General features: G+C 35.2%; 3 protein-coding genes across 3 annotated transcripts in view; 2 read left to right on the forward strand and 1 right to left on the reverse strand.

Annotated features, from left to right (window-relative positions):
• LOC105224421 (putative uncharacterized protein DDB_G0271606) overlaps nucleotides 1-26096 on the forward strand; it is a 632600-nt gene that overhangs the window by 215781 nt on the left and 390723 nt on the right. The window lies entirely within an intron of this gene.
• The window catches only part of LOC125778985 (uncharacterized), a 201931-nt gene that overhangs the window by 88276 nt on the left and 87559 nt on the right, over nucleotides 1-26096 (reverse strand). The gene's annotated exons all lie outside the window — the stretch shown is intronic.
• On the forward strand, nucleotides 15221-17051 carry LOC105224429 (protein extra-macrochaetae). The gene has a single exon (XM_011202505.3). It carries the CDS (start codon nucleotides 15779-15781, stop codon nucleotides 16484-16486), a length of 708 nt encoding a protein of 235 aa, XP_011200807.2. The 5' UTR covers nucleotides 15221-15778; the 3' UTR covers nucleotides 16487-17051.

Genomic DNA, 26096 nt, shown 5'->3' on the forward strand with positions numbered 1-26096 from the left:
CCGAACAAATATTCATCGAAAATTTATAAAACATTTCAATTCCCAACTCGGTGATTTTAACACAAAAAATTTGAATTTTTACAACATATGCAACCATCCACACTTTTATGCCACATAGCTAACATAAGTATATCGGAAGACTTTCCACAGCTGTTGGAAGGAGTCGTTTCATTGCGACCACCACAACCAGTGACGCCGCCATCAACACGTCTGTTGAGGCAACCTTTTGTTTCACTATTGACCAATTACCGTTGCATGCTTACAAACGCACATATGTGGCATGCATCCGTTCATTCATTCATTCATATCCACTTATAATTGCAGCAGTTGTTCTAGTTGCTGTTCCTTTGTTGTTGCTATCGGCTGTTTGGTTGTGAAGAGGGCTTAAAGAGTGTTGGGAAAAATTGCGTTTTGAAGTGTGTGTTGGAAACAAAATGTGCTTGAAACGCCATGCATATACATATGTGTGTGCCGCTTTTGTTTGTCATCGATGATTTGTGCAACATTTGTTCAACACATTTTCAATATCCACCAAACCAAACAAACATTCGCGCGCGTTTTGCTCAATTAGTGGCAGCTAACAAGCGTAAATTTGTCTCATCGATAGTTGGGTTATTGCACAAGGAAGCTTGCTTGCCACATGTGGCATGTGGTTGCGTGCGCTTAAGGCATATGTATGCATGTGCCACATATTGATTGAGTATGCCACTTGAGAGCGCATTGTATGGCCCACATATGCGTCGGTATCAGTAGTTTGCATATGTATGTATGTGTGTGTGTGTGTGTTTGGCTTCTGAAGTCAGCGGTGTTGCGTCCAGATGAGCGCTCAAGTTGCATTTTCCGGTCACACCTAGACGCCTTTTATCAATATGTGTATCTATGTATGTATGTATGTATAAAACCTCAATGTACTTCTTAAGTCATGCCTGTATATCATATGATCAAAATTGACCCGGACTAAGAAATTACATTTCCTGGAATTTTAATACAAATCTTTCTTATCGCTTTAAGAATAAGCCTTCTTTGGACAAATAAAAGCATACAGGTCAGTTTAGGTCGACCGTAGTAGGAGCCTCACTTGGACAGCTTGGAACATCGGTCCGTTATGGTACCTAGTACTCCTATGTAATGGATCAAAAGATCCTCACATATCGTCAAAGCGATTTTGAGCCTACCACACATTTGTTGATACGGCTAATACCAGTTCCGGCTCTATCTCCTACTTCAAAGAAGGTAGGACTGCCGAAATGTTTCATCCACAGTTTTGCAAAGATTGGACAATGGAGAAGCGAGTTCTAGAATATTTCTAACTCATCCTCCTCCATAAAAACTTGACAGTTGAAGATAAGATTTAGCTTTACCGCATGACAATGTCCAGTAAGAATCTCTACGACTGCTATGAAATGAACTTTGCTAAGCGCAAGTAATTCAGTAGATCCCCTGCGTTCAACTTTAGTGCCGTCGAGGTCCATTCACCCTGTGCTAGGATGCAAAATGCCAATAGAGATATACATAATTCGGTCCCATTCTAATGTGAGCACTACAAGGCAGCCTCCTCTGGTTAACTTTGTAGTTGAAGGAGGAGATAATTTCGTGTCAAGCATGTCAACGCTTAACCTAATATTTCAAATAAGTCTCGGCTGAGATGGTCTTCAGGGTCTTCAGCGAAGTTAGGTTATTTCTGTGTCTGCTCATTTTTAGAGCGCCTTTCGCTGGATTTTTGATGAATGTGGAGTCCTCGCCTACTTTCTCTCTCTCTTTCTTTTGAGACCTCTCCTCAACGTCGTTTTTGCAAAGGAATCAGGTCTTTTGGTATGAGCCTAGCACCAGCTGCTATATCTCTGATGCCAACACGACGATGTTTCTTTAAATTTTTCGATAACAAAAGCCAGATGGGGTGGATAGACGACTCGCATGAGGATATTTTATTTAGGGAAGCATTTTTTTTATTATTTTGGTTTACGAGGAAGAGTCCGGTTCAAATTTGATCAGATGGTGTGTACATCTGTATATAAATAATATATACATATATGTATATATTTTAGTATTTAAGCAAACATGCTCTTTGCCACTTTTGGCGCCAGATTGTCGCCGCAAAAAGTATCGAACAATTGGTTACAAACGTTGCCAAAGCTGAGACAAAGCGAGTTCCGCGAAATTGGTCAATACTAGATTTTAATACCTATTACTTTGGCCCTTAAGGTGCATAACAGTTAGCCACTTAGTGAATGCTCATCTGTGGCAGCTTGCGCAGACGACGCTTCACGCTCTATTATCTCACTACATACAAACACACACACACATACATATACAAGTAAATGTAACTGCACTTAGCCGTGTCTAGACATTGCTAATGATGTTTTAAATGGCTTAGACCGTGGTAAGTCGCGCTCAAAATCCAACAATGCCACAAGAATACAGTAAACAAACAAAAAAGAAACACACATACACATACACGCACACGCTTAGTTATGAAATCCTGCTAGAAATTGTTTATGAAAATCCATAGTTTTCGCAAGGTCAACGCGCAAGCTGACACTGTCAGCCGGATGATTTTCTAAAGCGCCAACAACAATGCCAACAACTTCATGCCTTTGCAACCGTAAAGTAGTCATCGGCCGCCACTGCTGCTGCTTTGGACAATAAGCCGTTATGTAGACGCGTCGGTCAGCGGGCGAACCATTCAGCCTGCAGCTTGCCAAGAATTGGTCAAGAAAAGTGTGTGTGTGTTTATACGAGTATACTCGTAAGGCGTTTGAGCGGAACTCTGTGTTCATTTCACCGATAATGCATGCTAAAGCGATATCCAGCTATTTGGCAGGCCTTGTAGGAAAAAAACCCAGGAAGAAAACTTAAGTATGAAATATGCTGCGCTTTGTTGAGCGCCAGCGACAAAAGAACACTCGGTAAAAACAACATAAACTCGTTTGATGAACTCCTAGCTTCGAGGAAATTTTTATGTTGTGTTCTTTTGCCACTCGCTTGAAAGACAAAATATGTCTAATGTTGATTCATGGTTTGCTTTAACACATCATTAAGATGAGGATTTAACCTAAATTAGTTTTAAAAACTTTCTAATCTCTAGGATATCAGTCTAGTTCGTATGTACCAGACTATTTTGATCATCTATACCAAGTTCTTTCGAATATGTGTCTAGATATCAATATTTCAGTGACAATGAACAAGATTTCACTCCACCGGAACGTGGGATATTTGTATTACTTATGTACATGGGTTCTACCTTGGAACTATCTATGAGCTATATTTGGTGATGTGTTAAGTCCACATTTTCCACAGGCTGCGAAACATGGAATCTTGTAGACTCTGACATACAAAAGCTGCAAGTTTTCAAAAAACCAATGCCTTCACAATATTTGCCTAATTTTATTGTCTATAACGCGGACCTAAACCAAACACTCAGTGAACCCACATTCATTCACAACAGAAAACGGGGTTAGCTCGGGAATGTTCTGAGACGAGATTCACACAGTCACCCGGAACGCTGTCGACTGGAATTCAAAAGGCTCTAACCTGGAGAAAAAATGTGAACATCGAAACATTTTTGGACGTTAAAGCTGGAGTCAAATGAAGAGAAAAAAAAAGAGATGGATAATTCTCACTGTGGCCGTTAACGAGGAATGACGGAGGAAAATCAATAATTTTTCAGAGGGTCACACTGAGACGATCCCCAAAGGGCATTATCCGTATCTCTCGAAACCATATAACCTAAACTTTTAAAAAATGTATTAAGGATTTGTCAGAAATCAAGTCATAATTCTCAAACCTTTTGGATAAGCAGCTATTTCGAGACCTAATTAAACACTTCACTTCAGAGATTACTTAAAGCGAAGGACAATTTCCACCTTCGCAAAAGTATTCTTTATTAATGACCTTTTGGAATGTTCACCAAAGACAGCCCACATTTTTTTGACTATTATTATTGGTTTAAGTCATCAAATATTTTCAGAAAAATGGACGATTAGCCTAGGTTTCCTAGTTCGTTGGTAGGGTTGCTAGCTTTGCCTACGAATCTGCCCTAATAATATATTGGTTTATAGAACTAACCGTTTGCTCCAAGACAGGCGCCCGCTGTAGCCGTTTCTAACATGTGAACAGACGCTGCGATCTCCTTCGCAGAAACATTGTTTTAACTTCGGTACTCGCGTTCGACTTTACTGACTTAGGAGTTTCTGCCGGTAGCTAATCTACCACCGGTATCGCTCTTAGGATCATTGAAGTTACCGATATCTTTCATTGCGACAAGATAACAATCCTCCAGGATATTTGGACCTACGCTTCAACCGGAGTTAAAAGAAATACTATATTTTTCTCTCTATAAAGGGTCTTATTTTTGAAGACTTACTCTTGAATTTGCTCAACTTTTAAGTAAAACTTATTCAAGTACAAAATTTTTAAAATCCTACAGTTAGATGATCTCTAAAACAACTCTCTATTGTTCTAAAAGCCTGGTGCAGTTTAAGAAATGTTACATCAACAGCGAAGTAACCATGATTTTGGGCTTCATTACTTCGCTGCAGTGTTTCGTAGTTTTATAAACGATTTAAAGAACCGAAGAAGGTTTTCAGAGGCAAGAACATCTCACTGTGACAATTTTCTACTCCATTTCCTACAGGCATGCCATTCAGCCTACTTCAACGATTGACCATTTTTCGTACAAAATCCGAGGAACTCATAAACGAAATCCGTAGACACGCAACGGCGGTGTGAAAGTGCACGCTGCCTTTGTTGGCTTTTGTTAGACTCATTTGCCATTATATTTGGCATTGATAACTTAATTTGCAACGCCGGCAGCTGACATTTTCATACCTGTCGTCTCGTCACAGTCACAGATTTTAAGTGCTACACTTGGCCTACACACACAAAAACAGGTACATACGCTACGTATTTGTGCCGTTGAAAGAGTCCGTTTCAGAAGTTATGGCTAAAATGTACAAACAATACAAAAGGCGAAGCACATGCAACATGCAACCGAAAAGAGCGACTGATTTACCGAACGTGGCAGGTGGTCTTCCTGCCTTGCATTGTTTTGCAACGAACTGTTAATTTATATTTTAGCACAACCTTGGTGAGCCTACTTACTACATACCTCCGAAGTGCATGTGCGTGTATGTGTGTTGGCTCAACAATTTGTTTCCTACTTAATTCGTTTGTGTTGTGATCCGTAGCGGTTAACATTGTTGTCGGCGGCAGTTGTTGCAACAACAACACCATACAATAATGATATGTATTAATAACAACAAACTCATAAATGCACAAACATCTTTATTCACCGTTTTGTACAGACAAAGTGCGAATTTAAGGATTAGCTTGACAGAGTCGCCCGAGGGCGGTGACAGACGCATGCGCAGTTGGCTTCATTACAGTTGGGATGGATTATGATTTTGTTGTTAAAACTGCATTTGCCGAGTTTCTGGTTAAAATAAGTAATTAAGCGCTTAAGGATAATGAAAAATATTTTGAGGGGAAATAATGGAGACTTTACTCTTTAGCGTCTCAGAGCTGATGTCACATGGACTTGGTTTTTGAAGAGTCTATCAATTACTCATAGAACCTTTTGGTGCCTTTGGGTTTTCGATAGCAGTTGGAGAACGTAATTCCTGGATCCTTTGGGATGCCTTTTTCTATTTTTGGATTTTTGATCCAGCGTTTGACCCTGTTTCCAATTTTCGGTAGCATAATCACCCAGTAGAGTCGGTAGTTCGAGCAATCATGGATCTGTTTCACGCCACGTTTACTCTAGTGGATAATGCCCATCCTTAGGGTGTGCACCGAAGACAAAGAGGAGAAGTCCATTCCCATGACAGTCGGGTTTGGTGAAGGAGTGTCAGAATTCTGCCGTTACAACTACAATAACGAGGAGCGCATCGATGAAGACCAGAATGTGTCCATCCGCCATCGAGCGCAGCACATGGGTCTATCACCATCCACTTTATGGAAGATTTTTAGGAAGGATCTTAACTTGCGAGCTTACAAATTCCAACTCATGAAATAATCAAAGACGAATGACCATGAAGCGCTTCGCACGTTGGGTAAATGAGCCCAAAATGAAATGGCCACAGATCTCAAGTTTCACAAGAAAATTTAGTTCAGCGATGAAACTCAGGTTTAGTTGAGTAGATACTTAATAAACAAAATTATCGCATTTGAAGTGATGATAATTCAGAAGAGCCGTTAAATCCTCAAAAGTCACTGTTTGGTTTGTCTTATGGGCAATTCCCTCTGTCATATTACTCCATAAATAAAGCCGAACATAATGTTACCATAAAGTCAATGATGGACCTTATAGAGCCGTGATTGATGATTTCTTCGTGCCTATTTTAGAGGTTGTTGTTTGTGAAGAACGAAATAATTTATTTATTTGAGGAATCTTATGGTGATCTCGAGGTAGAGGACCAGTGGTTTAACACAGCTGTTTGTGGGATTAAGTGCAGTCGTTTGTCTACACAAACAAACCTCCGACGAATGACGCTTCGTAAGAGAGTATTCGGTGTGTTATTACTGTCATACAGCCCCAGTAGCTGCAGAGTGGCCGAAAGTTGAGCCTCTCGGCTGGAATTTATTCGAACTAGCTGCGGCGGTCCCTTGCCCGAAATCATTTGGACAATATAATGGCCCCTATATACGTATATAAAACCCCTATATTTATAATAAAGCTAACTTCTTGGATATAAATTATATGCGTTTTATTTCATCTGTAAAACCGTATGTCTAAACAACTTGCTTTTTGTGGAAGGGAAGGTACTAACAGCTCGATGGTCCTTATTTGTAGAAAACATTTCTTAATTCTAGAAAATATCTTGATAATTTAACAAGAGATTGACTAACATAAACCTCTTCATGTCGGTAGGTGTAGGCGGTTCTTATGGTATTACGAACCTTCCTGCCTGTTTTGAGAAGAATGGATATAGAATTTTCTTGCGAAATGTTTAATCTGTGAAGAAAGCATACCATGTAAGGTATTTGATAACCAGGACTTTTTAGGAACTCTCTTGCTTGAATTTATCTTGTGTTTATAGCAAGTTACATTAGCGATCAACATAATTTAGAAAGGAGTTTTTATTAAATATGTTTGATATTTTTACTGCGAAGGCTTATAAAAGAATTGCTTTCATCTAGCGGTTAAAAAATATCGGTAATGAGGTATAATCCTCTTTGGCAACTAATCTACCATGGACTACCTATGGATGTAATGTTCATTCCAGATCTTTAATGGGGTTCTTATAGTAATATTTTTGCACTGAGTCTTAACTCCCAAGCCGAATTCAAGAGTTGCCAGAACTTGTTTGGTTTCTTTATAGAACCGCATTAAATTAAAAAGTATAAATTAAATCATTCTTTAAAAGGATCTTATCTATGTATACAATATTTTATTTTAGAAAAATTTCAGTTATTTGCAAAACTTTTTGTTCTTTTTACTTAAAGAGTTTCTTTTTATTGCCCAACAGGGTATATTATGTTTGACACGAAATTTTTAACATCCGAAGGAAACGTGGGAGACTCAATAAGGCATATTATTATTCCTATGTGTATTATATACACTATTCCTATGAATAAAAACCATCAGCTTGACGATCTAAGTCGCTATAACCAGGTACATCTATCAACCTGTCTGTGTGTATATCCTCGAACAATTCCATCAGTTTTTGAAATATCGATCTCAAATTTGGCAGGTCTCATTTTCTCCTAAAGGAGATGCTTATTTGTCGAAACCGCCGTCATCGAACCACTATAGCTTATAGCTGCCATACAAACTGAACGATCAAAATTATGTGTTTGTATGGAAAACTTTTGTATATTATGAGATATCTTTACGAAATTTTGTCCAAATTATTATTGAAGAAAAAGGTGCAATTTCTGAGGAAACTATTTAGATGGGATCACTATAGCATAAAGCTCCCATACAAACTGATCGATCAAAATTAAGTTCCTTCATGGAAAACTTTTTTGTTTTGAGGAAATATTTTCATGAAAATTGCTATAGAATAGGTTTGAAGACTATGCTATAACTTTAGATTCATATCGGATCACTATAGCATTTAGCTGACATACAAACTGACCAATCAAAATCAAGTCTTTGTATGGAAAACTTTTTTATTTAATGAGATGTCTTCACGAAATTAAGCCCGAATTATTTTTTAAAAAAGCAAAAAACGCAGCTTTTGTTCGCATTTCCCATATCATCAACAAAGAATTACTTAACTTTACTGTTAACCGCAAACACTCGACACTTGTTCTATGAATAAACGAAGCTCGTATATTTTACCCGTTCATATGTGTTGAATATATAGTATATGTATGTATGTTTGTTTGTAGTGAATACGTGAATTGTACAGTAATTTGAATAACGTGCTTCGAACTTGATGCCCTTCATTTGCTTGCCGCTGTTTGCGTTAAAAAAGTACAATGGATAAGCTTATACCTAGGTATGTATGTATACATATATATAGAAGTAAATATATAAGTATGTTTGTATGTATGTATATATCTTTATATATAGTTGCTTATGCGCTTTGCTTGGCTTTTGCAACATCACTTGACACTTTTTCAGCGTTTTTATACGAAATAAATTTGTTTAGTGTATTGTTTTGCAGTTGTCATTGTTGTTGTTGCTTGTATCAACTAGTACCTGTTGAGCCTTTGTTGGCTGTCGGTGTCGGTTTTATGAAGTTAATTTTTTTTCGAAAGAATTCGCAGTGTGTTATGCACCATTAACACGTTGCCCTTCTGCTGCATGGCTTTACCTCTGTTTGTCTGCCTGTGTGTGCATGTGTGTGTGTTTGAGTGCAATTTGCGCTTTTTCGCCGTTGCGCATGCTTCGCTGTCATGCGAATCCGAAGTTATTTGCATATTTCGACAAGAAAATTTCCAATGTTTTGTCAGCGTGTCGGCTCATTTTAACGGTGTTTCGCTTAAAAAATGTTGTAATTGAAAGCGACCCATGTTGTTGTTGTTAAAAAATATTTTTTTGTTGGATAACTGTGTATTGCAATTCAAAACTTATACACACAACCCCAAAAACATATATAAATACATATTCCAGCTCATGTGCTTTTTATACGAAAGCACCTTCGGCTGTTGTTGTTGCTGCGCGTTCGCAGGTGAGCCGCCTCAAAGGCAGTCCGATAGGATGTGGTTTTTTAAGTGGTTTCATTTTGGTTTGCAGCGTTTTTTGTTTGATTTTTTTCTCAGCTTTTTTGTTCTGCGTAAGTTTTTATTACTTGGTCTTTTGCTGTTGTTGTTGTTTTTGTTGTGGTTCGCCTTTTGGCATTTAAGTGTTCTTTCTTTAGTGAGAATTTTTACGGCTGAAATTGTTGATGTTTACACAAATTTCTTACACTAAATCGTACAAACAAGCACACAAACAAACACACAAACATGCACACATGCGTTTAGGTGTGTTTGTAGATGTGTAGAAATGTGTGAATATGCTTTTTAGCTGCGTTGCTGGGAATTTTCAATAACGACTGCATATTTGTTTTGAAATTAAATGAAGTGGCAGCTCAACTGACAGTTTGATGTTCACCTGGATTCTATCACCGGCAGCGATGATATATAGATTTGCTGTGCTGTTATGAAATCATTTCACTATGCGCCAATGATGAGTGAGTACCATGCGTACATATGTAAGTATGTGGGTAGATAGTTGGGATTTAGTATATGTATGTATATACATACATATGTATATGTATTTATTAACCTGTATTGTATATTTGGGCTACCTGAAAATAACTATTTAAAACAAAAAAATACTAAATAATTTTTTTATACTATTTGCAAGCTGTTGTTACAGAGTATAATAGTCAAATGCCAGAACTTAGGTCTTACTCGATCAATGGGTATCACATGACATCCCTATAATTTATTGCGAAAATGGGCGAAATCCGACCACAACCACGCCTATTTTCCATATAAACCCATTTTATTTTCCAGTTGATGTTTTTCATTTTCCAAACATAAAAATTGTCATAATGGGACCATAACTGTTCAAGCCTCCCAAATACCAAAAATGTTGGCCACAGACTGACTTATCGGTCAATGTGTGAGATATATTTTTAAAATTCTGATAGAATCATTACCTGATAGAGATATCTCTGTAAGTTGAAAAGGGCTTGAATCAGGTCAAGAGTTTCTTTTACTCCCATGTACCTAGTAGAAAGATTCTCAAAAATCTGATTGACTCTATATCGCACTTATTGACCAATAGTACCCATTTATCTTAATAAAATTGCGAGAATGTTTTTTTTTTCAAATAACTTTGTGTCTTTCGAAAACATCGGATCATAAAAAACTTCTTCATTATTGGCGCAGACACCATTAAAGCAGCTGTACACACTTGTAGAAGCTTATACCTTCTCTATTTAGCTCTGCAGCTCGAAATGTTTTTTCCAGAAATAGGTTGAAGAAGTTACAGGATAGAAAGTCCAATCGTCGGGCATGCATGTACCTTCTCAGTTTTTCGCAGCCATATTTGAATAGCTCGGTCGGTAATCCATCGGCCCTTGCCGGATTTTAATGTGAAAATGGCACTCTTATCTCTCAAATATCTAATGGAATAATTTCTAACTTCCGGTTGACCTTATAAGGTACATATATAAAGGTCAATATGTAAGATATTTTAGCAAAATTAAGTGAATGTATAATATTGGATGTATTATAGTTTAAACCCGAAAATGCGTGAAATCAGTCCCAGTTGCTATATACCGATTTTCGTTATTCTAGCGTACTCAAAATCAAATGAAATATATCGATCATTGTGTGAGTTATCTTTATAAAATGGCATGGAAACACATTCTAGATTATACAAATTCATGAGTTAAAAAAAAATTAATGTAAAACTCTTTTCTTAGTCAGGGCTCGTGATATTTTAGTGAAATTAAGTGGTCACGTTTTCCTAAATAAAGTGTGATATAATGCTTAAGATGAATGAAATTGGTATATATCTGAGTGTAAATCTCATATCCTTGATATAATGATTTGCAATTCTCTAGTTGATATTTTTCTGGTATACTAAAAATATTAAATTCAGCCACTTTGGGTTGAGTTTTTGTAATATGGATTTACATGAAAAACATATGTATTTATTATGAAGAGAAAAAATTTTGAATATTCTTTTGTTTTTTTTCTTTTGCAATATAACATATGTACATGCATAGTATATCTCATTTGAGTTCAGTAGGTTGATTTTAATACAATACTCGTATAAACATCACGTACATTAAGCAAAATGTAGTAATAAGGCTAAGCGAGTTTATGACCTAAAATATAAGTTCATAAGGTACCAAATCTGATAGTAATACATCGACGATTTCGAGCCATAATGAACATTATATTCTTACTAACAATTTTTTTAGCAATATATAATATACGTATGTATATATAATACAAATTTATTATTCAATCAAATTTTTAAGGCTCCAATGAATAAAATGCCATTACTTTTATTTTAATTCTCGAATTACTGCTTCGTTTATAAATATTTCATAGAAAAGACAAGCTCAGCAAAAAATAGTTTCCATAACAAAGCTCATTCATAATTGTATACTGCGATTAAGATGGACATATGTACATACATATATAAAAATAAAATAAATAAATAATAAACAAATAGGAGGCAAAAACGGCAGATATTTATTCAAAAGCTAGAAAGTGTCATATTCCCAGAATGCCCAGCAATAAATAAATATGAAAAATATGAACGACAATAACAAACAAATACATACATATATTAAAAAATCTACAAACATGCATATGTACATATTATATATACCATATGCATATTGTATGTAAAAACACACATACATATATACTCGTAATAATATAGTAGATGCCCAAGAAAGTTGACAGTTGACTGAAATCATGTCTTCTTCGACACCAATACACCAATAGTTAAAAAAAAATATTATAATATTATTTCATTTAGAAAAATGTCTAGAGATCCATGAATGACCACACTTCTATACAGCCTATGACAATATACTCGTAATATTATTTCTGAATGTAAATGGACACAGTATCATTTAACCGTTTATTTGTTCTGAAAGCATAAAAATCCGCCGTTTATTGAATGGACGGGATTTTGAAGTGCTGGTGACATGGCTGACAAAGTCACAAAGCCTAAGAAGTAGACAGCAAGTGGTCAGCGCTTTGATGAACTTTAAAACCCCATTGTATAAACGATACAAAAGAAATCGAAAAATCGAAAATAATGAACCAACATCAATGCTGTGCTAAGCACAAAAGACTTGGCATTAGAAACGCTTGATAAACGGAAATTTCATTCACAAAACCGAAATGTTAAACACAACTGTGCGGCAGCAATAGAGAGTGGGAGAGCGTGTGAGAGCGACTGACTTTTCCCTTAATATTATTGTAGAGTGCAGCTAACTAATTATTACGCTCAATAAATTAATTGTTTCCTATGCATGAGCGCAGCGAGGCCACAATTTCATGCTCCCAAATAAATCATAAATATATTATTGCTACTCTACAAAAGAAATGCGTCGCAAGACGGCAATGAATCGCATGGCCGAAAAATCAAAGCCGACCAATCACAGTGCAGTTACCACAGTCAGAGTACGAGGTTAGTGAGCGCAGGTCAGTAAAAGTCGATTTATGTGAGAACACGGAGTGGCATGCGAATGCGTTGAGCACTAGTTAATAGCAGAGCTGCTTTTTAGAGCAAAATGCATTGACAGCTGAGCGAGGAAATTTTATATGAGCGCATTGTAGACTTGTTGGCAGTGCGGAGACTGCTCATAATGCAACAGCAATGCAACTAAAGGAGAGAGGTACGTATGCTGCTATTTGCATTGCATTTATTTGTCGAAGGGGTAGTAGTTATGCTGTCAATAACAGAGGCTTAAGATTTAAGGAATGTTGTATAGAAGGAGTAGCTCCTAAATTATTTATGGAGATTTGAGCGAAACAAGAGAAAATGTTCGGAGGATTTTTAAGTTTTCAATAAGTGGTAGATTGCAAACTTAATGTAGGGGTATGCTGTTAAAGTACATGTACATGTTAGAGTACATGCTTGAGATATACTATGAAGGTAATATAAACTAGATGAAATATGGATTTTTACTCTGTGGCATATACATAACTGTAGTTATAATTGTTAAAACTGATATTTTGTAGAAATTTTGTTCATCAAATATACATATACCAAAGAGTGTGAAGGGACGATCCATATGTAATTTAATCTACACTAATATAGAGGTGGAGTAATGCACTGTAACTAACAGGAACAGTCAAATTTATGACAATTAAAAAAAAGAGGAAAGAAAAGATTTCCTAGCAGTTTGTAGAAATTTTCTGTATAATTTTAAACAGTATCAGATCCAAACCTCAACACTTACTAACTGGACTTAAAAGAATTATCAACTGTCATTTAACATGCAGCTGTTAAGCTAGAGAGATTTTAACAGAGCATTGAAGGAGCAGCTTATGTTGTAGAGTTCTTGTTTTCAACAGTTTGTTACTTTATAAAGATAGGCATTCATAAGTGCAACAAAATTGTGCTTAATGAAGGGGTAATATGTCCCAGTTTACATAAAATGTTAATACAAATGTTGAACGATGTTACTGTGGTGTAGAGAATTGAACATTTCATACAAGAAGGATAATTGTAGACATTTTTTAAAGCGATTTAATTTAATGGCGATTTAATGGTGCGCTAATAACATACTTAAAGGAGGGGTAAAGTGTTGATGGTAGCATGAAATGTTAAGAACAGTTACAGGTATGTAATATTGGTGGATCTGTAACAGGAGTACTAGCAGGGGTGAACATTTTTATTAAGAACAGAATTGAAGCAAGGTGTTGAAAGTACATTTAGGAAAGGAGTAAGCGTTAAGCGGCGTTAACATAACATTTGTTGATGTTAACAGAAGGAGTAATAAGAATAAGTTATTGCAGTGCTATGCTAAGAGCGCTGTAGACATTTTTGGGTAAGGTAAAAAGTATAGCTGTAATGTTAAACTTTAAAACAGTTAACAGAAGGAGTAGTTAGAAGTTATTGGAGTACTTTTATGAATATGCTGTAAACATTTTTAGGTAGTTTGGCAAAATGTATAGCTGTAATGCTAGAGTTAAGAAAGGGGTATTTTTATGACATCAATTTACTGACTAAAATTAGGTTGCAGGGCTGTTAAGAACTAAGCAGAACATGGATTGGCTCATCATTCTCGTATATTACACACTTTGTCTAAAGGGGAAAAAGTCTTTATAAGCGTTTATAATCGAATGGTTTTCAAAAATGCAACGTAAATGTAAAAAATTAAAAGAAGAAAGAGAAATATGTTAAAATTTACAGAATCTCATTTATATATTTCGGAGATTATTTAAGGAAGATAAATGCAAACGAATGCACGTTTTCTGTAATTGATTACATACTTAAGCTGGAATGAAAATTTCTATGACCTTAGTTTATCACCTAGACCAATAATTGAAGACACCTTCGAGTAAAAATTGTATCCTTAAAATATAATGAATGTGTAAAGTCTCTTCAAAGAGCGAAATTGCATACAAATATATTAAAAATACTTTTAAAAATACCATTTAATATTAATTTAAACCACTTAGAATATTTTTTGGCTCTTACACCTGAAACAAGCTTCAAATGTGTTCTCCCTTTTAACATTTTTAAATATACTTCGAACAATTCTTCGCCTGTTGCATGTGTTAGCATCATTTCTCGACACTCCAACATTTCATTGCCCCAACAACTAGATTGCCTACAGAATCGTGCTCTCCAATAGTACAAGCGCCACTTCTTCAAATATTTTCATCAATAAAGATGCTGTTAATTTAATGCCGACTTAAGCAGAACCATCGCTGTTAACCGTACATTAGCACATAAAATGCATTTCCCCTCTTCATAACAACAAATCTCTACAAACGCAATCACTAACAGTTGTAGCGTAAACTGGAATCTACAAGACCACTAAATGCACACGCTCCCTGCCACAGAAGATGCCTCGCTCACTGCAGGCAACACTGCAGCCATACAGCACGAACCATTGACCAACCGGCAACTGGTCTCCAATGCACTCTTTTGCTCACACGCCGCTCTGCATACATCTCTAATGCACAGCTGGTACAGGGCATGAGCATGGCGAGCGGATAGCCACTGCGAGCGCTGAGGCGCCTCACAAAAGGCGGAGTTTACGGCGCGGCGCGTATAAATAGCCGTGCTCAGAGCGTGAATAGCCATAACGAGTGTGTTACTCAAAGCGGACGGTCACAATTGAAAACGCGCAAAGCATTTAACGGCAAAGTTAAGCAAAAAAGTTGAAAAAGCCAAAAAAGAGACATAAGAAAAAAATCTCAGCGCCACTGAAAAAATTTCGAGTGCGTGTTTGTGCCAACTGTAAATCAAACGCGCCACGTCTATACGGATTACGGGCGATCACAAGCAAACGTACGTGTTACAAGAATTGAAAAAAATAAAATTGAGAAACAAAAAACAAGAGTTTCACAAATAAAGTGATTTCAAAATCTGAATTAAAAAACCAAAAAGTGAACATTTTTGAAAATTTTCAAATAAATAAAAGAAAGTGTGTGGTTTCATAATACACCCACATAAAAAACACTACAAGCCCCTTATAAAAACAAATAAATAAAAAAAATTTCTGTAAATCAGAAATTTCACCAAAAAAACTTCTTTAATCTAAACCTCGCACACGGCCGCCAACGACGACCGTCGCACAAAAAAACCGCCAAAATTCTTCTCAAAGAACGTAAAGCAGTCATTTCAAAAATGAAATCCCTCACCGCCGTCTGTCAAACAGGTGCCTCCATGCCGCCCATGAATCCGAACGGACGCATCGCACGCCATGCGCCACAACGCGGTGACGGCGAAAATGCCGAAATGAAAATGTACCTCTCCAAACTGAAGGATCTCGTGCCGTTCATGCCGAAAAATCGCAAACTCTCCAAGCTGGAGATCATCCAACACGTCATCGACTACATTTGCGATCTACAAACCGAGCTGGAGGCACATCCCGAGATTGCCAATTTCGATGCGGCCAGCGCGCTAAATATGTCCGACGATTCGGTACATAACACAAGCATGAATAGCGAGGAGAATGAACAGCGTTTGGCTGAACGCCTATCAGGCGCCGACAGCAGCTATAGCAGCGCCTCATTGCAACAGCAACAACAAAACAGCGCACTAAACTCCGCCACATCTAGTCCTGCCTTGAGACAGCCGTTGGCTGATCGTCAAGCACCGAACACCATCCTGCCCGGCACAAATATGACAGCTGCTGCTGCCCACACCACAATGGCGTTGCATATGCAACAACAACTGCAGCTGCAACAGCAACAGTGGGAGGCACAGATGCTGCAGCAGCAACAACAGCAAGCACAGCAGCAACAACAACAAGCGCAGCAATCACAGCAGCAGCCAGCGCAACAGCAACAACAACACCAACAATTGCCCAGCGGCGAAACGGTGAGTTGTTGATTTGGCGTGTCGCAGAAGCAGAAGAATGCTAGTTCTAAGCGTAGTCTATAGGTTGTATAGCACACACACACATACACCAGCATGTGTGTGTTACCCGTTTTCGTTAGTTTGGCGGAAATATTGTTTAAAAAAAAATATGTGAAAATCTGTAATTTATTTAGTTAAGCAGCTGTATCCTATAATTTAAGCAGAAACCTTAATGTAAAGCATGTAAAAATGAATATAAACGCACACATATATATACTGATATATGCATATGAATATGTGTGGAAAAAAATGAAAAAACTAATAATCGTATGAATTGTATAAAATTTTTGTTGTTAAAGACTGTTATAGACATTTAAGTTGGTCGAATAAAATGAAGAAAAAATTGACTATTAATTTGAAAAAACAAAAAACACATTTTTTTCTTTTCACAAAAAAATTTGGACTGGCATCAGGGCAATTAGTTTTTAGTGCAAGTTGAGGGCTTGTTAGAAACAGTAGAGTATTTCTAAGGCGAGTATGAAGTCAAACTTTTCTTGGAGTACGGAAAATTTCGCAGGGTTGAAGAGAAGCAGGCTTTTGGTAATGCGATCAAAATTCATGTTTTGAGCAGGAAAAAACCATTTGTGTTAGTTGCATTGGAATAAAGAGAGCCGTTGTAGTTTTCAATATAACATTTTTAATTTTTAATACAACTTTTTTAGTTTTCACAATAATATATTTTATTTTTCAAAGTAGTGGACATCTAAATTTGCATACACTTTCCTTTACAGCTCGCCCGAAAGTTTTCAAAACTATCGAAAATTAGAAATGAATGTACTATATTTTGTTTATTTGCTGGACAAAATTGTGGTCGGAAAGCTCTAAGTGGCGTTTAGTTTAATTATATTTCAGAACACATTTACTTAACAATTAAAAAAAAAAAATTTTTTTTTTTAAATTTCAAAAATCTAGAAAATTTGAAATAATTATATTTTATTTGATTACAGATATAATTTTTGCTTGCAAAAATGAAAATATTTTATAGTTTGTTGTCGCTATATTTTTTTTATAATATTTAGTTAATATAAAGACAAAATAATAATTTTCAAATGCTTAAATTTTCATTTTAAAGTTTTATGGCAACGAAATTTATAATTTTGGGGGCAAAAAAAAAAAAAGAACTAAAACTTTTTTATCTTTCATAAAATTATTTTTCTCTTATAAAAACTATTTGCAACATTTAAATTATTTTTGAAATTTATTTTTTGAACAAAAATTCATAATTGTGCTAAAAAAAATATAATTAAACAGGTTGTAACAACCAAAAAGTAGTAAACAACTTAAAAAAAAACTTTGCAAAAAAGTTTTGAGTGCAACAGAAATTATTTACGGACTTTATTTCTGAACTATACTTAATAATTATATCCCAGCAACATGTTGCTATGGAGTATAATAGTTTTGTATTTGAATTACAATTCATAGTTTTTGCAATTTCAATGCATAAATCTTAGAAACTAAATAAACCGTGGTGGAATAATTAAAGAATAGTAAAAAACTTAAACAAAAATGTATCGAAGAAGTTTTGAGAGCAATTAAAATTATTTTTGAACTTCGTTTTTTGAGTTTTTTAAAACTTTTATGCTTAACACTTCTTAAAAATTCAATAAATAGCGGCGCCGTTTGCCAAAAAGATAAAAAAAGTATGTTAAAATTTCTTAACCCAGTTTTGAGACTAACAAAAACACCGACATAAAAAACATATTAAAAAAATATCATTGATTTTCAAATGACATTTTACACTAACAATATTATTTTTATTTTTTCCACCATATTTTTTCACATCGGCAATACTTGCGAGTTGAAAAAAATATCCAAAAAGCTAACTTGCTAAAAGCCTTTATCGGAAGCACAGTAATACTTATTATTTATTTATTCTTTTTTTTATTTTTTATAATACTATAATGTACATAGTTATTGAGAAAATGTGATTTCTCAAGCATTTTTGAAATCAATTACGCAGAGAAAATGTTTTTTTATATTATAAGCTAATTTCCACAAAAATAAAAGAGAATAAGTTTCATTTCTATAATTGTTTAAATTTTATACAATAATTTATGCTTATTAGAGAAAATATTTTCATTTCAGTAATTATTTTTAATTTTTAAAATTATCTCCAAAAAATAGGCATATTTTTCTTCAAACTACACAATCCAGAAATAGATATATTTTTTTCATTTCTTTTCAAATTTCACAATCCAAAAAAAGATATATTTTTATCCAATTCTGTTTGAAATTTCACAATTCAAAAATTACTATATTTTTTAAATTTTATTTTCAAATTTTATGATCCAAAAACTAGAATTTTTTTTTCAATTTTATTTTTCAAATTTCCCACCTCGACAGCATTTTAGAGCGGCAAATAAAATTCTCTTTATTCATGCAACACACAAACTTTTACTCTTTTCTACAATCTTACCAACAGCAACATAAATATTAGCATCATAATTTGATTATTATTGTTTAGCACTAATATTTTTTTTGTGTTTTTATTATTATCATTATAAGTTTCATATTTTTATTTACATAACATATTATTATTACATTCATAATTCTTTTAACATACAAATCAGTCATAAAATGTTTCGCTAAGTTGTAAAATACAAAAAATAACTGTAGTTCTTCAAGCTTTAAAAATAGTTCCTTCAAAAAAGCTTAGTTATGTATTTAGTTTATTTCTGCAATATAAGTTAATGAAATTAATAAATACAAACAGTAATAAGCGAATATTATCATAAAAGCAAATAAATTTAGTTGAAACAATTACTAAAGCTCTAGTTTTTATATCAACAAAGGCGATAATTTTGGAAAAACAAATTTTTTAAGAAATATGTAAAGGTAAGTTTCTTTTAATTTTTTTTGGATATATTTAGTTCATTAAAACTGCAGCTAAACTATAAAAAATGCTTTACTTGCAAATTAAACAAAAATATATTGATTTTTTCGTGAAAATTTCAGCAGGCGGAGTTTCAGCTCAACTAGAATGTTGTTTTCGAAATTTAAAAAAAAAAAAATATTGTTATTTAACACAACTCCATATATGTATTTCAAGCTGAGCACAATCATATTTCCATTAATTTTGTTTTTGTTAAAAAATTAATTGCAAATCTTCAGGCAGGAAGAAGAAGGAAAGAGCAAATTGTACCGCTTAATAAAGTCGGTTTCCAATTCACGCTTTAAGCTTAGTCAAGAAAGTGAAAAAAAGGAAAAATAGCGAGTAAGGGAATAATCTCATGGAAGATCTGAGTACAATTATAACTCTCAGTATTCGCTGATCTAAAGTAGGGTGCTGAACGCAGCGTGAATATTGAATTTTAAGATTTTTTGATTGGATTTCTACTGAGCAATTATAGGCTTAAGTAGAATCTAAGCCGAGGAATTATAGTAGAATCTAAGCAGCGTACTTTGTGCAGTTGTCATTTCCACACAGTATTTTAAATAGACATCAACTTTAACGAAACCGCATTCGCTGTACAATCAAGTTTCAGCTCACATAAGCCCAATTAGAAGTTCTTCGATCTTCATCTAATCATAATGATAACTCTTGTAACAGATCATGTTTGATTTTAACGAAAAACGATGCAGCAGTGTAAAGTTCAACGTGTGTTGAGTTCGCCGGAAAGAGTCATTTGGATGACGGTTGGTATTTAGGGTAAGTCTTTAATAAACAAGCAGCAGTGAAATGTATTAAAATAACACTATTTATTGATCAACAAGGCCAGAAAAACATCTGAAAATATATTATCTAAAATATAAGCTAAATTATAATATAGTTTTCTACTAAAAAACATTAGATTTAAATAGAGAATAACATGGTAAGGATAGAAGAAATGTAATAACTATAATCACCTGTAAAGCCCAACTTTTTTGGTTCAATTCAGCCAGAACCAACACTGTGGTCATCTAAAGCACCGAAAACATTGTAAGCTTTGAAATCGAACTTAAAAACACTCTCGCTAAAAGGTGTTACATTGGCGTAAATTTTTCGTGGAACATATTTAACGCTATACTTATATAGAAATTCGTCTCTCATGCTGGCAGTTTCAGATTCTTACATACTAGGTGATAACAATGGGATGCCCTAGAAAGAGATCCTAAGAAATGTGTTTTACCCATTAAACGTAATAAATCAAAGATCATAGTTATAATTAGTTAATATAATATATGTATAGCTTACTAAAAACAAAAAAATCAAAATTGAAGCAAATTTCGAACTAACTAATCTTAAGAAAGTATAGCGATAAGTTTCCCGTGGACGTAGGTGTATATTGCACTATAGTTCAGCGACTAAAGCGAGCGACTACATTGGTGAAAAATTTTGTTTCGAATGCAAGGATGGAAAAGGAAATCTTCAGCGCTGAAAGTATTTAATGCAGTAATAACTGGTGGCGACAAAGAATTTGACGATCATCACTGTATTGAAATAATCAGAACAAGAAGAGTTTTACCACACATCAGTAAGAAGATGAAGCCGCGATTGGAGTAGAGTAGAGTAAAAGTATAAAGGTTTCAATAAATTTAACAAAAAACTCGAAACTTAAATTTAAAATTTAGTACTCAGAAGTCTAGCATAGAGCATGGAGTGGCATCAAAGTAGAAGCTCCTCTTTATTTTCTCATCAATTTTGCTCTTTCTGAAAGCAGCAGAAAGTCAATTGACGAACTCACGTCTTACAAAAATTTATTATTCAATCGTAGTTAAAAATTTATTACGTCTATGGAAATTACCGAACCGAACAGGTAGAAATGGCTACGCGACGTTCTTGGAAGACAAAAAAAAAAAAAATACAAAACAATAAAAAATTAGATAATTAAATCGTGACACGTCAAGATCACTTCAAACAAGTTTCCAAGACAAGACATACATACATACATATATACATACTTGTATATATTTATACATATATACAAATATACCTAAGTAACTACGGTAATTTTTCGATTTAACTGTACTGCGACCAAAGCGCTCGCAGCGCCGAAGATTTAGCCGACACACGTGTGAGCTTAAGCGTTGGCTCAAATTAATCACAACGCGCTTTCTCATACAAAGAATAAGTAAAGTAGATGGAGCAGTGATAATTAAATATATGTACAAAAAAAACCGATTACTTCGATATTTTCAGGTATTTAAGGCAGCTTAGACCACAGTTGGCACTGAAACTAGTTTGCAAAGTTATGATCAAACAACAACAATAGCAATAACAACTAGCGCATAAAGCAGATAACGGATAAGCGCCATCAGGTGTATAATTTGTTGTCAATGTTATTGTTGTTGTTGTAGTTTTATTGAAATTGATGAGCTGACAGCGCGAGTGGAACGAATAGAAGAAAAAATGTGCGCGAACAAGTCTGCGGAGCAATAAAAATCCGTATAATGTGGCAGTGATGCACCAACAAGCGCACACATACACACATACACATGCAAGCATACAAGCATACATATGTATGTATGTATGTAAATACGAATAAAAGCGAACACGTTCGGTCACATGGACGCAAGGGCGCCCATTAATCTGCATAAATACTCAGGTGTATTATTTTTATTAGCAACAAAAAACATGAAAACAACAACAAGAGCAGAAATGCTAATCTTAATAAGTGGCTTGACCAGTTGGAATTGTTTTAGTAGAAGCGTTTTTTCTGTTTTCGGCTAAAAAAAGTGTCGATTAATTAAAATTTTTTCTTGGTGAATCGGGGAAAATCCGCTCCTTGGAATTCGAACTGGAGTAGTCCGTCAGACAGTCACACGGGACAAGAGTTGGCAAGTGTACGAGTATGTGGCGTATCCGATTAACGTTTTTGTATGCAAATACATATAAATTTTTTAACTATGTGGGTACGTCTGTGCGTGTGTGTGTGTCGCTGCGCCTAATCATAAAAATTTATCTGAAAAAAAACATTTGTATTGCAAATGAGCTTCGCATTGACGCAGATGACAAATTATAATAAAATGCACATTATAGACACACTCACACACATTCACACAAACGGATATTCATTAAAAGCGAATTCGATGAAAAAACTTAATTAGAAATAAAAAAAGTTTGCAAAAATTTGTAGGAGCATGTGTTGGTGCAATAAAAAGCGTGTAGCTAGCAATAAAGCAAAAGTAATTATAATAGTAAAGGAATTCAGAAACGGCTAAGTTCGGGTATAACCGAACATTTCACACTCCTGCAACTTGCAAGGAATAAAACCAGGGAAGTACCTTCAGTTACATAAAGCTTTTTAGTTAAATAGGGTCTGGGGAGAGTTTTCAACCGATTTTATTGCCGAACATCTAGGAGCTCATACTTTTTTTGCCAAGGACTCCTAGGTATGGACCAAAAAGGCTGTTGGATATCGATAATACGGCTTGTGCCTTTCACAATTTTTTTGAGGCCGCTTATAACAAATCCATTAAACATTCGTCGCGTTCGAAAAAGTGTGGCAATCGAGATACTTCAACCTTAGTCTGGCGAAAGCTAAACAGTGAAGGAGAATTTGTCTAGATGCTTCCACCTTATCTACCTCTTTGACAAGTTGCGTCCTACAAAATCTTTAGTCTCACCGTGTGAGTGCAAATGGGGTAGTGTCCAGTTAGGAGGTATGTATATCATTACGGCGATGTTAGCCTTGTAAGATCTAGGCAGTTCAATGGATCTTTTATATTCCACCCTGAACCAGAACGCTTTGGCAACCCCACAAATGCTGACTGCTGACCAAAATTTGTTGAGCAAATTGATTCACCGCCCGTCTGCAAGAAAACAGGGGAACCACTGCTTGTTCCCATCCTCATGGAACTTGAGTTAGGATGCCATATCTTGCAAATTCATCGACATAACAATTTACGACGGTTCCTTTATAGCCATGGACGCAGACTAGTTTTATATTGAAGTGGCTTGATGCTACTGCTAATGAGATCATGCATTCTTTAATTACAAACATTAGTTTGAGCTTATTGTCAGCAAGCGCAAGGCCTCTATAGTAGCTCTGAAGTTGATGCATACCTCTTTAAAAGGAGCCCCATTTCGGAGAAATACATCTGCTGCTAATTTGATGCCTGCTACCTTGGTGGCTGCTACTTCTGCTTGAAAGACACTAGAGTGGTCTAGCAGACCGAAACAAGAGTTGATTGAGAGCTGCCGACAGAAAGCCTCTCTCCAATCCACCACTTGAGATTAGATCTTTCCGCTAAAAAGCTCACGGCGCCTTTTCTCCAGCAACTGCGCCCCACTCATAAGTATGTATATTAGAGTTGGCTCTGCGGCATAGTGGTTTAAGTTATCAGGGATGCAGCCGAAGTGAGATAATATTTCGGAATGTCACTCTCTCTAAGGCCCTTAATGTGTCCAGTTTCCCGGAGTCTGATAGCAACCTTCGCAGCAGTGCATCTGTCGGCTATGTCCACGGACTATATATGTACATACATATGTAGAATGGCATTACATTTTATGTAGTGTATCACTCATATCGTCCCGTTGTACACGTTCTAGCTCTTTAGCGAGCGTGGCTTTAATAAGCGCCTTCCACCAGCCAAATACACCATAGAACATTAATGGCTTAACTACGGTTTCGTAAAACCAAAGCACATCTTTTGGTAAGAGATCTTATTGCTTCCTAATAGCTCCAGCTTTACAACAATATTAGGCACTTAATGCCTCCTCACCCTCTCCTCAACATTGGGCTTCCATTATAGCTTTCTATCGAACGAAATCGTTTTCGGCTTACATCAATCGTGTTATCATCGATTTGTGCATGGAAATTCATTCCATGAGGTTTTTTTGCGCTTTCAGTGAAAGGTTTAACTACAGCGAGATGGAAAAAGTGCTTATAAGACGGTCGACAATTTCTACTATTTTTTCGAGATTTTCGACAGTCGGGTTTCCAGGACGTAGTACATCTTTGAATGGCGTACGTTTCGCCTTTATAGAAGAAAAACTATAAAATATGTTTTCTATTTCCTCTGGTTCAATTTTTTTTTGTTTTACGAAGAATTTTTGCTCTTTAAGATAATTATAATTTATAGGGTCTCCGACCTTACCTTTTGGATGTTAGAAGTATCTTGTCAAACTTCATAGTCCCTGTTCTGGGTATAAATACTAAAGTTTTACTATCAATGCATACTTTTCTATGATAAATTTAGAAACCTAGAAGTTGATCTCACAGCCTCGGGTTCTCTGCCTGGCTTTCTCAAAGGCAATAACTGAGAACAAAATATTTTTAGAGAAAATCGGTCAAGTTTTATTTTATAACTTAAAAAAATTACAACAAAAAACATTTAATTACTTCAATTCAAACATATTAACAATAATTGATTATAACTAAATGGATAAAAAGACAAAAGTTTAGCAATCAAAACGAAGCTTAAGTGCTGAAATCCGCCAAAAAACGTCAAATTAGCGCCACTTTGTCGAATGCCCAAGTGCAAAATGCCATCAAATCAACAAACTAAACACACACAAAAATACATACATACATGTACATACATATGTATGTACATACATATATGTATAAACGAAAGAAATCTAGTACATGCAACAATAGTGACGCTAAGGTGTCAAGCACTTTGAAGAGCGCTAAAAAAGCGCAACAAATCAACGAACGATGGACAATGAAGCGGCGCAAAAAAAGTAAAGAAAAAGCGAAGCAAAACAGCTTGCACGAGTATGTGTATGTGTGTGTGTGTAGTTGTGAAACACTTTTCAAAGCATTTACAATGACCTCATTTCTATGCAATACAAATGCAAAAACACACAACGGCAACAACAATAACAAACGCATTTTCAGCAATTATTCAAAATAAAAAAGAAGCAACAACAACAGCAGCAGCAAAACAGACAACAAATGTTAAATCTAAGCGCACAACATTTGCACGCAATTTATTTGCAACAACAACAGCGCAAATGTACGCAATATGTTAATTCATGCCAACATATGTATGTATGTATGTAAGTATGTACAGTTAGGTATATGGCTAAGTGTGCAGGTATATACTTACCTGTATGTATGAATGTATAAAGAAGGTAATTTTCATATTAACAGGCAGTGCATATGTATGTATGTAAGTATTTTCACACAGTCTTACAAGCCACATAGCCACCCGGTAAGCCTACTTGCGGCGCTGCTTATGAAAGGGCTTGTAACGGTGACTTGAAGAAGCAAATTGCAGATTTTGAGCCTAGCCTAGCTCACTTTCTGCGCGCACAAGCTAAGTTTTGTTGTTGTAATTCCATTTTATCTTCAAAATTACAATTTTTCTAAAGTTTATAGTTTGCTTAAAGTAACTTCTGTTTTCTATTCACGAACTTTTCAGACCAGTTATACGAAGACGAAAGCATTTTCACCACCATATGCTGAGTGCTGTGAAAAAAATTAAACAACAAATTAAAAAAATTAAACAACAAATTAAAAAATTTAGTAAAACAGCAGAATTTTGTAATTTTGCACAGTGTAGAAAATAAATAATTTATTTTTTTAATTAACTTTTCAGAATTTAACTTATTTTATTATCTCTTGCCAGCTCATAATTTATAGGGTTCATAAAAATTAACTCAATTCAAAATATTTCAACGTACGCTTGTATTGTTTTATCTCAATTCAAATGT

The sequence above is a fragment of the Bactrocera dorsalis genome, chromosome 5, assembly GCF_023373825.1.
Source record: "Bactrocera dorsalis isolate Fly_Bdor chromosome 5, ASM2337382v1, whole genome shotgun sequence".
Taxonomy (NCBI): domain Eukaryota; kingdom Metazoa; phylum Arthropoda; class Insecta; order Diptera; family Tephritidae; genus Bactrocera; species Bactrocera dorsalis.